This window comes from Laetiporus sulphureus (genome assembly GCF_001632365.1).
Source record: "Laetiporus sulphureus 93-53 unplaced genomic scaffold LAESUscaffold_5, whole genome shotgun sequence".
Taxonomy (NCBI): Eukaryota; Fungi; Basidiomycota; class Agaricomycetes; order Polyporales; family Laetiporaceae; genus Laetiporus; species Laetiporus sulphureus.
In genome coordinates, this window is record NW_024468514.1 from 154316 (window position 1) to 165561 (window position 11246).

At 50.4% G+C, this 11246-nt stretch overlaps 4 protein-coding genes across 4 annotated transcripts; 3 read left to right on the forward strand and 1 right to left on the reverse strand.

Moving 5' to 3' along the window:
• Position 1: 1 nt before the first annotated feature.
• Positions 2-4065, forward strand: LAESUDRAFT_721596 (uncharacterized protein). Its single transcript, XM_040908039.1, has 16 exons — positions 2-369; positions 423-527; positions 584-609; positions 664-861; positions 920-1000; positions 1052-1197; positions 1253-1503; positions 1558-1676; positions 1730-1849; positions 1919-2049; positions 2098-2443; positions 2497-2879; positions 2932-3048; positions 3107-3248; positions 3307-3485; positions 3568-4065. Exons 1-16 carry the CDS (start codon positions 296-298, stop codon positions 3856-3858), a joined length of 2709 nt encoding a protein of 902 aa, XP_040768000.1. The 5' UTR covers positions 2-295; the 3' UTR covers positions 3859-4065.
• Positions 4015-6142, reverse strand: LAESUDRAFT_672957 (DUF155-domain-containing protein; the record flags this gene model as incomplete). The annotated part of the gene is made up of 13 exons (XM_040905510.1): positions 4015-4095; positions 4151-4250; positions 4317-4406; positions 4456-4467; positions 4541-4617; positions 4674-4764; positions 4867-4918; positions 4969-5013; positions 5066-5120; positions 5175-5200; positions 5256-5654; positions 5705-5817; positions 5897-6142. The coding sequence occupies 13 exons, from the start codon at positions 6140-6142 to the stop codon at positions 4055-4057; spliced, it is 1347 nt and encodes a 448-aa protein (XP_040768001.1). The 3' UTR covers positions 4015-4054.
• A 140-nt stretch (positions 6143-6282) lies between these two features.
• Positions 6283-9656, forward strand: LAESUDRAFT_721597 (DnaJ-domain-containing protein). Its single transcript, XM_040908040.1, has 13 exons — positions 6283-6441; positions 6494-6648; positions 6702-6723; positions 6777-6796; positions 6852-6910; positions 6963-7184; positions 7239-7385; positions 7442-8019; positions 8072-8227; positions 8289-8416; positions 8474-8610; positions 9164-9293; positions 9399-9656. The coding sequence occupies exons 1-13, from the start codon at positions 6377-6379 to the stop codon at positions 9413-9415; spliced, it is 1836 nt and encodes a 611-aa protein (XP_040768002.1). The 5' UTR covers positions 6283-6376; the 3' UTR covers positions 9416-9656.
• LAESUDRAFT_418087 (uncharacterized protein) lies at positions 9531-10287 on the forward strand. Its single transcript, XM_040902376.1, has 3 exons — positions 9531-9780; positions 9853-10009; positions 10111-10287. The coding sequence occupies exons 1-3, from the start codon at positions 9646-9648 to the stop codon at positions 10158-10160; spliced, it is 342 nt and encodes a 113-aa protein (XP_040768003.1). The 5' UTR covers positions 9531-9645; the 3' UTR covers positions 10161-10287.
• Positions 10288-11246: the final 959 nt, after the last annotated feature.

Sequence of the window (11246 nt, forward strand, 5' to 3'; positions counted from 1 at the left end):
TCTGAAGTTCAGTAGATCCCAACTTTCACAAGTCTCATGGGCGCCCGCAGCACCCGGTTCCAGGAAAGGCAATTTCGCCACATCAAGCTCAGCCTTCACGCGCACGTTCAACCACCACCGAGCCTCGGACGCCCAGAACTTGTCTTCTGACCTCCTCGACCTCTCTCTGCTGTTGCTAGACTTTGCTGGAATTGCGACCAAGAAAGGAGCATATTGCGAGACCTTCGTAACTGTACAACGTGCACGGGTCCTCTAAATCTGGAGCATTCAACTTGGGCCACTTGGAATCGAGCGTATGGGCAGACTCAACTTCGAAGTCGACGACGCTGAGCTATTGAAGGCATACGGAGTCTCTTCTCTTTCTCCACAGTTAGCTCACATCGGTTTGTCGGCGTTCACCGTCACTGACGCACGATCGGTAGGAAGTGGGAAGAGATAGACCACGAGAAGGATGAATCTCTGGCTGGCTCTTTGACAGGCAGCGGGGATGGCGAGACCGACCCTCTTGGCTTGGGCGCCGTAGTCGAGTGCGTAGGACGGATCCTACGTAAGCAGGAGCATTCATAATTCTCTTATATGCTAGTTTACGGAATATGGACTTGGATACCAGTCAGTCATCCTCACTTTCATTGCAAACATTTCGTTCATATTGAGTGGGCGCAGAGGCGGCCATTTTGATATCGTCCAAGTCGTTCAACCCTAAGGCATTCCTGTCTGCCGTACATCCTAACGCAACGTATCAAGACCTCGCATCAGGCATTACAAACCTGCGAGCTTCCATAGATTCACGTTCAGAGGCTGTGCGGGTACTTGTGGAAGAGAACTTCGATAGATTCGTCGCCGTCAAGGCATCTACAGATGGTATATATGTCTGCATCTGCTTATATCTGCTCCTAAGACTAACGCGAGAGACATGTAGCATTGTATGCGGAAATGCAGGAAGGACTACTAACAGAACAAGCTGAGTTTGCTTCAAAGCCGCTGAAGGATCATATCAAACGTGCGCAGAAACCTCGTAAACATCGAGCTCGCAGGTCTGACCTACCTCTAGAGGCTGCTCAGAAGGCAGACCAAGTTTTCCTGCCCATCCTCGAGAATGCACTCAAGGCGCAGAAATTGCGAACCACCTTAGGCGTTTTCGATCGATCGAAGTTCTTTTTCAGCTTACCAGGCTCGCTGGTTGAATCTATTGAGGCGGTTCGTCAGCGTCTGACATTTGTGCAACTGATTTTAAATCCATGGTATACATCAGGGACGTTATGAAGCTGTGATGCGTGATTACAAGAAAGGCAAATTTTTACTTGAATCGCGGCCGGGACAGTTGCTACCCACAGGTTCTGCGAAAGATGGGCAGTCCCTTGCGAACGCGGAGACACAGCAGAAACGGATCTTGAACAAGGTTTGGGGTACAGTGGAGAAGATCATGGGCGAGATGAGGAGTCAACTGCTTTCTAAGCTGCAAGAGCCTATCCGGAGCATCGAGGAGCAAGAGAAGACAATTGAGTAAGTATTGTTCTGCCGTTCTGTAGGTTTCGTTCTCAATGCATCGGCCTTCAGGATACTTCTCGAACTGAACCCTACAGATGACCCCGTTTGGACGTACTTCGATGCGCAGCACAAATATATTCTCCAGCACATGCAAGAGACATATAATGCAGCCGTGGACGCTATCAGATGTGAGTCGTTTAGTATTTAAAATTGCAGTGCCTCATGGTATGCTTTTTCTTAGCGATCCATGAGAAATCTCAGCCTACATTGAAGGGTCCGGACGCCTTACCGGCCCTTCTATCTGTCCAGTTGCAAACATGTGTGGTAGCCATAGAGGCGAAGCAGGGAGACGTTGTCCTCGGTGAGTTGGGACAAACTCTTGTTCATACGAAGCTCAGTCTTGAACTCACGTGCATTCTCAACCATCCAGCGCAAGCAGGGGGGAATGATGTTTGGCAAGCCGTTCTCACGATGGTGAAGAATGTCTCGGAGGTGATGTTGTCATCGTTGCCGAACTTCTGGAGAATTGCAAAGGCGTTTTTGGAAGGCAAACTGAAGAAGGTGCGTGTGTGAAGCCCGTTCGGCGCGTGCTCTCTAATACAGCCGTAGAGCGCGGGCAGCACCTCGCGACGCAGTCCCACGCAGTGTCGAACCATGGCACTGGACATCGTCAAACTCTATATCTCACTTCTATCAGAGTTCTTCATGTTCTCTGATAGCATTATGTCGTCCCCCCCGAATACTACGATTGACACGACCCCACCATTATTACCACGAAACTCTAACGCGCTGACAACCGGCCATCAACTCATGAAGATCATCGGCGAAATTCAGGACAGCGTTAACGACATTAACGGCATGGAGATATCAAGTGAAGCCAGCTCTAGCCTCAAGGGCCTTCTAGAGAGCGCACGGTGGAAGTTCGAAGACATTCTGACACACGCATGGATCAGAGGTGCATATGGAGCCCGCGTTAACGCTCGCTTTTGGTTGAATGTTCCTTGACAGATGCCAATATCTTCTATTACCTCGAGGACTGGATAGGCTCTACAATTGATCCATACACGACGGTCTACCTATCGAAGCTGCGTGTTTTCCAGAGAGAAATGACGGCATGTGCGTTCAAGCTCGCCGGCGGAGCTGACCTTTCATCCTCAACCACGACAACCACGACAACCACTTCACGCTTGGCGAAGCGGAAGGCGATCGCGCCCGGTTTCACGAACAAGATTACCAAGGCTTTCCTTGACTCCCTATTTGCCGTGCTTGATGGCCTTGTCTACCTCGCATCTGATGAGTCAGCGGCAGCGAACAACGCCCAACCTGCGATGGCCGATCTGACAGGACTGGCCAGGAATAACCCACTGGAACTTGTCAATATCCAGGACACAGTGAGCATTGTCATTTCAAACAGCTGCTTCTGATTCCAACGGCAAGTTGCAGAACAACCGGCTGCTCTTAGTGGTCTCGAACATAGATCACCTGAAGCGTTCGCTCATTCCGAGCATGGCCGGTGAATTGGGCAATACACTCGGTATATCGATAGAAGAAGATAAACGTGTAGAGTCTCTTCCGCTTCGATCTCAGCTGCCTTCTGACTGAGTTGACACGTTCTCAGACCCTTATGGCTATCGTCCAGGAGTTGTACAACACTCTGTTCGAGAGCTATATCAAGCCAAAAGCCGGCGCCCTCATGGGCATGGTGAGAAACGGCGTCTTGGATCCTCAGATGGACTGGTATGAAACGCCGCAACCAAGAGGTATGTCATTGTCTCCGGCATTTTCGCACCTGTGTGATCCGAAATAACGCCTTCATAGAAATTCGTCCATATGTATACGAGATCCTGATGTTCCTTGTGGGCGCGCACGCGCAAGTCAGCTCCGTGGCCGCGCCCCTTTTGGAGAGCACCCTAAATTCACTTGTCGAAGACGTTGCCGAGGAAGCCCTGCGTTGTTTCCGACAAGTAAAGCGTTTCGGCATGGGCGGCATGCTTCGGGTGCGTGGACACTCTCTTGTACTGTGCCTGTCAATTATGCTCAACCATTGTCTCCCACACAACTTACTAATACCGCTCTCAGGCAACGTTAGAGATTGAATTTCTCCATCAAACACTCTCGCGCTACGTCACGCCGTCCGCTGACCAAACACTCTCCGATCTCTACACAAAGATCTCTCAGGCATATGCACGCCGGCCCGGAGACGAGAATTTGCAAGCCCACCTTGATGGCGTCAAGAAGACGTTGGCGGATACCCGCCGGGCCACCGGAATCGAATTCTTGTGCTTCAGGCAGACGAAGGAGAAATCGAAAGACAAGAGTGTTTCTGGGGGCATGAAGAGCAAAGAAAAAGTCCGGGAGAAGGCTTCTTGACTTGTGTCTTGGATTTGTTTTTTTTTGCTGTTGGATTGGGTTTAGAATGCTCATAGGCTACCTGCATGCATGTGCGGTTTTCGAAGCTGAAGGTAAACTTGCTAGTATTATTGTACATGATGAGCGGTGACAACCTGGCTGTAACATAATGCACGTATGCAACATAATGATACAATTGACAGCATCCAGGGTACAATCAGGAAAACAGGTCGACAATGATGGTGATAATACCGAGGACTGAGGAGGCGGTGCATGAGATGATCAAGTACCCTGCTGAATACAGAAAGCCTACCAATCTCGACCACAATCAATGCGATGACAATTTGCTCTAAACGCTCTGCATGACGGCTGTTCACGGTTTCCTTGAGGAGTTGAAGCATATCTTGCAGAACCTGTAGTCGCGAAATCATCACGAGACATGGCAGATCGAATCAAATCGGAGACTGATCATGACCCACCTCAACACGCGTGTTTAGGAGGTCGATACGCTGAGGGATTTCCAAATAATCGCGCGCTGCATCATAAAGAGGTTGCAAATCCGGGTAGGTCTATGGGAGGTATTACGAAATCTTCCAATTGTGACAGAAATGCGCGTACCCAAAACACCTCCTGCAGAAACATATGCGTAGCGAAAGACGATGGTGAGTACATTGTAGAAGTTTACTGTGGGCATGGGACGTACGGGGGAATCAAGCACTGATCCGACTGAGTTAATGTTGGACCTCAGCAAGAAAAGCTCTCCGATCTTCCGCATTATATCTGTGCGCGTAGAATAAGCGTTACAGCACGGCACGTGGTGTGCCGGAAGTGTCTACCTTTATGCGGCATGCCAATCTTCCCAGTGGCACTTATAATTTCCGGAATACCTTTCGTCTCTTCGATCGTTGACGAAATGAGTTCTTCGAACTATCATTGACAAAAGGACCAATATATAGCCGCATTAATGCCGCATGAGAGGATTGGGGCATAAATCTTGAGCTGAGAATGGCGTTCGTGGAAGAGACGTACTAGGGAGATCTTGACAGACTGCGAGAGTGCGTGCGATAAGGAAAGCTTTGTCCTGTTCAGGTTAGCCTGGAGCTATTCTCAGCACACCGACATTTAACGCACATGTAGCTGGATCCAACGCGTAAAGTGATAACATCGTTGTAGATGCTATATACGCATATCGGCGATCATGCGGGAAAAACATAACGATGGTAATTACCGGCTGTAATTAGCGTAGTAGTAATTGAGGTCTTCCATCTCGACTTCCTGGGGTGCTGTCATAATGGGTCTCAGCGATGCGTCACAGCTATGGCAACAGTTGGGCTTACGGAGCTTGTCCACCTCAAAACGCTTGCTACGCAAACGTCGTGATACAGATATTCATCATAATCATGGAGTCTATGACTCACATGGACGACAAGAATCGTTTTTCCTGCGCTTCAGTCATTCCCCATAACACCACGGTTCCGTATTTGAACATGAAGATCTCGGCCTCCTTGGGCATCTCGTCAGTTAGGAATCTATTCCTTTTCATCTTCTTCGCCGTTTGTTCTCCGTCCGTCACTTGCGTGCCATTGGCATCTGGAACCAATTCTGGCACACCAAGCAGATCGCCGGTCTGTCCGGTCTGCTCTAAGGTTTCAGACTGGCCCTCGAAGTGAACCTGACGCTGTGTGCCTGAAGAGCTCTCTGAAGCTAGTGCATAAGAATAGGGAGTGTATATCACTTCGTCGATGACCCGGGGGTTGGTATGGTATGATGGACGTCGAGCATTGAAGAACTTCATCAGCTCAGGAAACCGGTACGAACTGAATCTGGATGAGCTTCAACTCCAAACGGCGAACATTGTACGACTCACCTGGCAGTCGCGTATGCAGTAACGCGTGGTAGAGACTTGGCCTTCTTCTTTGTCAATCGTAGCGCATCTCTACGCGCTGTTCCAGCAGGTATCAAATTAATCTGGTTATAAACCTACCGTACGCATCGTGCACAGTGACCCAAGTGTCAGTAGGAGGAGGCACTTCTCAAAACAAATGACAACCAATCCCACCTCCGCTTCCTCAGGCTCCTCCTCATCATCACCCTCATCTTCCTCGCTCTCCTGTTCCTCCTCCTCCTCTGTCCTGGCCTTTGGTGGCCGTTTGAGTTCCACAGCCTTATTCTGGAGGACTGGTTCCACTTGGTCAGGGAGTACCTTGAGCTTTCCCGCAGCTTTTGTCGAGCGGTTCGCACCACGAGCCTTGGGCTGGGGAGCTGCGGGTGTAGGTATCTTCAGATTTGGCTGATTCGAAGACATTCGTGAGGGCACTGGCGACGTCGAGATATTGAACGATGAAAGAATGGGCTAATCCAAGTATGGGAAGCTTGACCGCGGATAATTAATCCCTTAAGCTTGTCGGTGAGAAAGGTATTTCCAGGTTTATTGTCTCCCGCCACACTGTCGCGTTGGGTCGTGCACAACTCATACTCTTTGCGCGTTTTCATCCGCAAGCGTTGTTGAGTGAGGCTGGAGACATAATCGCTCGCGCACATGTCGGGAATAGCGACGGACATTGCGAACATTCCCGGGTCACCCGACGACCGAGAGTTTCTATAGTACGTTTGATTTGTACGAATGCCACTATTCGATGTCCTCACGCTTTTCCAGCACAGTTCTCAACCTTCCAAAGACAGCCTCCGAATATGAAATAAGAGAACGTTACCGGCAGCTGTCTGTCGTTTTTCACCCAGACAAGCAGTATGATGAACGCACCAAAGAAACAGCGACCAAGCGGTTCCTGGAGATTCAAAAGGCATATCAAGGTGAGTGGGATATGTGCCTACATGCATGCCGCACCAACAATGCTCTCTTTCAGTACTATCTGATCCGGCCAGCCGGTGAGTTTCGCCATCACAGTTTTACGAACGTTAGCCTAAGTACCATTTTACAGGCGTGCATATGATCTGCTAGGTTTGTTGTATGCCGGTGTGTTGGATTGTGCCGTACTGAATATGGGTCAGAGTAGGCGCAGAAGGGCTTAAGGCACTTTGTGACGAGAGTTTCCATAATGTGCCGCCAGATGAGGTATGTCTCGCCAAATGTCGTATGTATAGTCATGGTCAACACCCAGATACAGTTTGACTCTGCTTTGACTCGCACAAAGCGAGACATCGAGAGCAAACGGCTGGAAGATCTCGTTCGGACAAAAGGCCGTGTCAATGCTGCTTTTGATGCGAGCGCGCTGTTCGAGAACAGAGAACAGTACATGGACGGGGGCGTTGTCGACTTCTTCGATCTACTTCAGGAAAGAATTGCAAATATGGGGCAAACTAGTTTCAGTGTGCGACACAGCGTTCAAGTAAGTGCTAGTTAAAACTCGTGCGGAGCTTCTCCTACTAATTGTTACATAAAGAAAGACATCAACGACAAGACAACCCTCATTCTGTCAGGCCGCGGGTCTTCTCGTGGGTCCCTCAGTAATGATGACGCCTTGCCGGGATTCCGCAGCGGAATTATGGGTACTCTCCGCCATCAGTATTCTCCTCGCTTGAATTTCGAGGTCAGTATTGGAAACAGTGAGATCTCAGTGAATCAATCTCATGAACAGCACTCCAGGCCACTATAAATCTGCTGCGTATCTCGGACCTGGATTTGAAAACGACATATCGCGATGACGACAACACAGTTCATTGCGAAATTGGTTTGACCCGCGGTCTCTTCCAAGCGATGTCACAAGCGCGTTCTAAGGGCTCTGTGGTAATCCCTCCTCTTGCCATCGCTTACTCACGACGCCTATTCCCCGATAAACCCACGGAAGGCTCGCTTATGTTCTCGACCAGTGGTGGAACGCCCGCACTCTCTGTAGCTGTATCTTCAGCACACCTGTTTGATTACACAGCCGAAGCGTCCGTCCCACCTACTCTGTTGGGAACCACCATGCGACCACCATCCATGTCTGGACTGTTAGTCGGCAATAGCTTCTGGAACGTGCAGGCAAATCTATCCGGACTGCTGAGCGCTATAGGCGTCGAATGGGGCATAATTTGGGCGGAGATCGGCCTTCGTCTCAGAGTCGCGCTTCAGTTTGGACTTGTAGGGATTAATTGGTCCTTCGGCGGAGAATGGAGAAAAGGAGAGACCTCCATTGGCTCGAATATTGCTCTGGGTATCCAAGGCGTCATTTTAAGACTGGAGTGAGTATGACACATTTGGGCATGCAGAGCTGGTCAGTGACCATTTTTACAGCATGGCATACCTTGGACAACAGTTTTCTTTCCCGATAACGCTCTCGCATGACCGTGACTTCAGCTTGGCACTCTGGACTACTGTGATGCCTTCCACAGCTCTTGTGGTTACATACTTCTTCGTTCTCAGGCCTCGGCGTCGCAGACAGCGAATACAGTCAGTCTTTTCCCGCCTTCCAAGCCTCGTTAATTGCTCATACTGTCACGTTCTCCTACAGGTTCTTCCGGGAAGCACGGCGGCAACTTCAGGAGGAAAAATCTGACGTCCTTCGTGAGACAAAGGAGACAATTCATCTTCTTGAAGATCTCGCTAAGCGTCACATGCAAGCGGAGGCATCTTGCAATGGCAAGATTCTACGTTCCTATACCTGAGCGTGGCACTCACAGCGGTGTGAATCGGTAGGTCTTGTCATCCAGTACGCCTCGTACGGTCCCTCGGAGGAGGACGAAGCCACGGAGGGCCTTAGACTGGACGTTACAGTGCCCCTCCAGGCCCTGGTGTACAAAAGTCAGTTGTACATCCCTGGGAGACGAAGCAAGGTCGGTACTCCTGTCCTCTTTTTCAATTTATTGTTATGGCAGACCCCAATATCGCGTTGTTCTCTCGCGGCGAATCGGAGCAGCTGCCTGTCTGCGCCGTTCTTCAGCTCGGCGGTGTTGACGCTCTGTCCACCTTCTATCTGCGCCTAGACCTTCTTCTGCTTCTCGGGGTTCATCCTCGGCGATAAATACGGCATGGTGTGCCTCTTTCATCCACCCATACTCTGTGTAGAGGTGGCTGTCAGATAGCCTCCGCCTTCTCACCTTCTGTGAAGGTATCGTCGCAGATGAGCCGTTTTGACGCTACTGACTGGTGAAAGCACTGTACCTCGATGCAGTCTCGCGACGAGCGAACGAATCAGCTCATATTTCATTGACATCGATCAGACAAATAGTTGCACGTGCACTTGTACATGCAGCTGCATGCTATGTTTCCATGGAAGAGTCATCGGTGCCCCTTTAAGGACGATCATCCCTAATTACTTTGTCGCGATGATTGTGCGGAGCCTTGTGCCTTTCTGATCTTACTTACGCACTATTCTATCTATGACAGGCTGGCCTACAAGGTTTCTACGACCCCGCACCAGGGGTTTCCAAGACGCTTCGTATTCGTTATACATTCCGGGACGCATTGCATTATGCAGAGATTCCGGACTGGATGCCTGTGGTGCTTCCCTTGGAAGGTATGTCACTCGCTCTATTCGATCCCCACGTCATTCGAGTAATGGAAGACCAACTGACATTATGCATTCGTCGGATATCGGTGATCCCTCAACCCTGAATCACAGAACATCTGGTCGATTGAGCCAATTTAGTTTAAGATTTTCTCTGCTGGCCCTAATCTTGATCAGCATCAGCGGAGCTATCCGGTGGCCCATCAGCACTCGTTCGGATCATGTGTTTGAGAGTGCATTCTTCATTCGTGCTAAGTATACGTACAATTACAAACGTTCATCATGAACGCGATCAAATCTCACCACTTCGACTGTATTGGCAAACGCTTTGTTTCCAAAATAGTGCAAATGGAAATTTCTCATGAATTTGTCCAGAAACACGCGAAAGGAATTGGTCTCCATCAGGTATGCTCATCTGCATCTCTGTCTGGCGGCATGTTCTTGCAGTCGCTATGAGATAGTGTTGTCCGTTGCATTCTATCGGTCAAGAATAGTGGTAGAGCCCCCTTTCCACCGTTGTTCGTCTCCATGCTGAGCGATGCTGATAGTCCTGAACGGCGTTTGACAGGGTTTGGATGTCTCGTTAGAATCGTGCCGCTTGCCAAGGCATGACCGGAACGGAGGATTGAGCGTGGTCACCCTAGATTCCTCAAGGTTCAGCGGAAAGCCGTCATTTCCACCCTTCAGGGTCGCCAATGGTTTGGTCAATTATGCCCATGTGTGTGGTAAGCTCAAAAACATATCACATCCAGTATATATGGCAATCACGATGCTGATCGGAACGACGCGATTCTGGACACGTTGATTTGCCTCTTGCCACGCCAAGATCTCGGCCTCCAGTGTCAGTATGGCTGCTTTTACGGTATCTTACGGTAGGACGCCGTCACCTGAGAAAATGCTCTATCATATACTGTCCGGTGCGGAGACATCGACATAACCTCACCTCGTGAGGGAGAACCATTCAACAACGCACTCTGCGACGATTGCCGGATAAACGTCCGCATCGGTAGCTTACAGGTCTACATTGTGCCCCGTCACGCTGCATGTGTCGTCTCACATAGTGAACCTCTACCGCGTCCGTGGTCTATCTTTCCTCATTCTTATACGCGGTGACATACCGCACTGGGCGATGAATTACCACGCGCCCTTGAGGCGCATCCTCCAACTCGGTATGTGCTCCCATCCCCAAAAAGCTCTGCGCTCCTCGTTCAGTAATTCACGTCCACTCACACCCTTCCTGGTCTCAGGGTCTGCCACTTCGCGATCGCAACTTCTTGAGCGTTTCTCTCACTCTGGGCCTTCATAGTTCTCCGACGCACCGCAGGAACTTTACGCGGGGTTGGTGATAGCGCACTGGCCAGCATCGCTGCCCCGGCTTTGAGGGTGTCCGGGCTATCTTCTCCCGCGATACTTTCTGAATCACGTCGAAGGAAAGCTCTCGAGGCGGCCAATCAGTGGCAGGCGAACGTGGGATCAGCGTGGGCAGAGCTGCTGTACGTGATCTGTCCTACTCTGTTTCCGACCAGCAGAGGGAATGCACCTCACGGTTTCTCACCATATCCCTAGATGCCATCTCAGGCCCATCGGACAGGTCTGTTGTTGTCGGCGAAGTTCCGGATGCGAGCTGTGGCGTAATATGTTCTGATATCCATGGGCACCGTTTCTCCGGTTGAACTCCGGCGTTGCGCGCCAGGATCTGCAAATACGACCATTTGATATAGGCGCAGCGCGGAAGCAGCACTGGGCTATCCCATATGAGAGTGTGCCAGCGTCTGGGTTTGGGGGGCTGTTCTATGTGCATCGGCGGCACGGATGCCGTAGCGTTAGTGAGCATTGTTCCCACGATCATCTAATCAAAACCTTGGTGAATTCCATCCGATTAGAGTACGTAGCATGAAGACATTCGCGGGAGCATTGCGGCAATGATCTCGGCGGAGGACGGCACGAGGACCGACGCGAGAT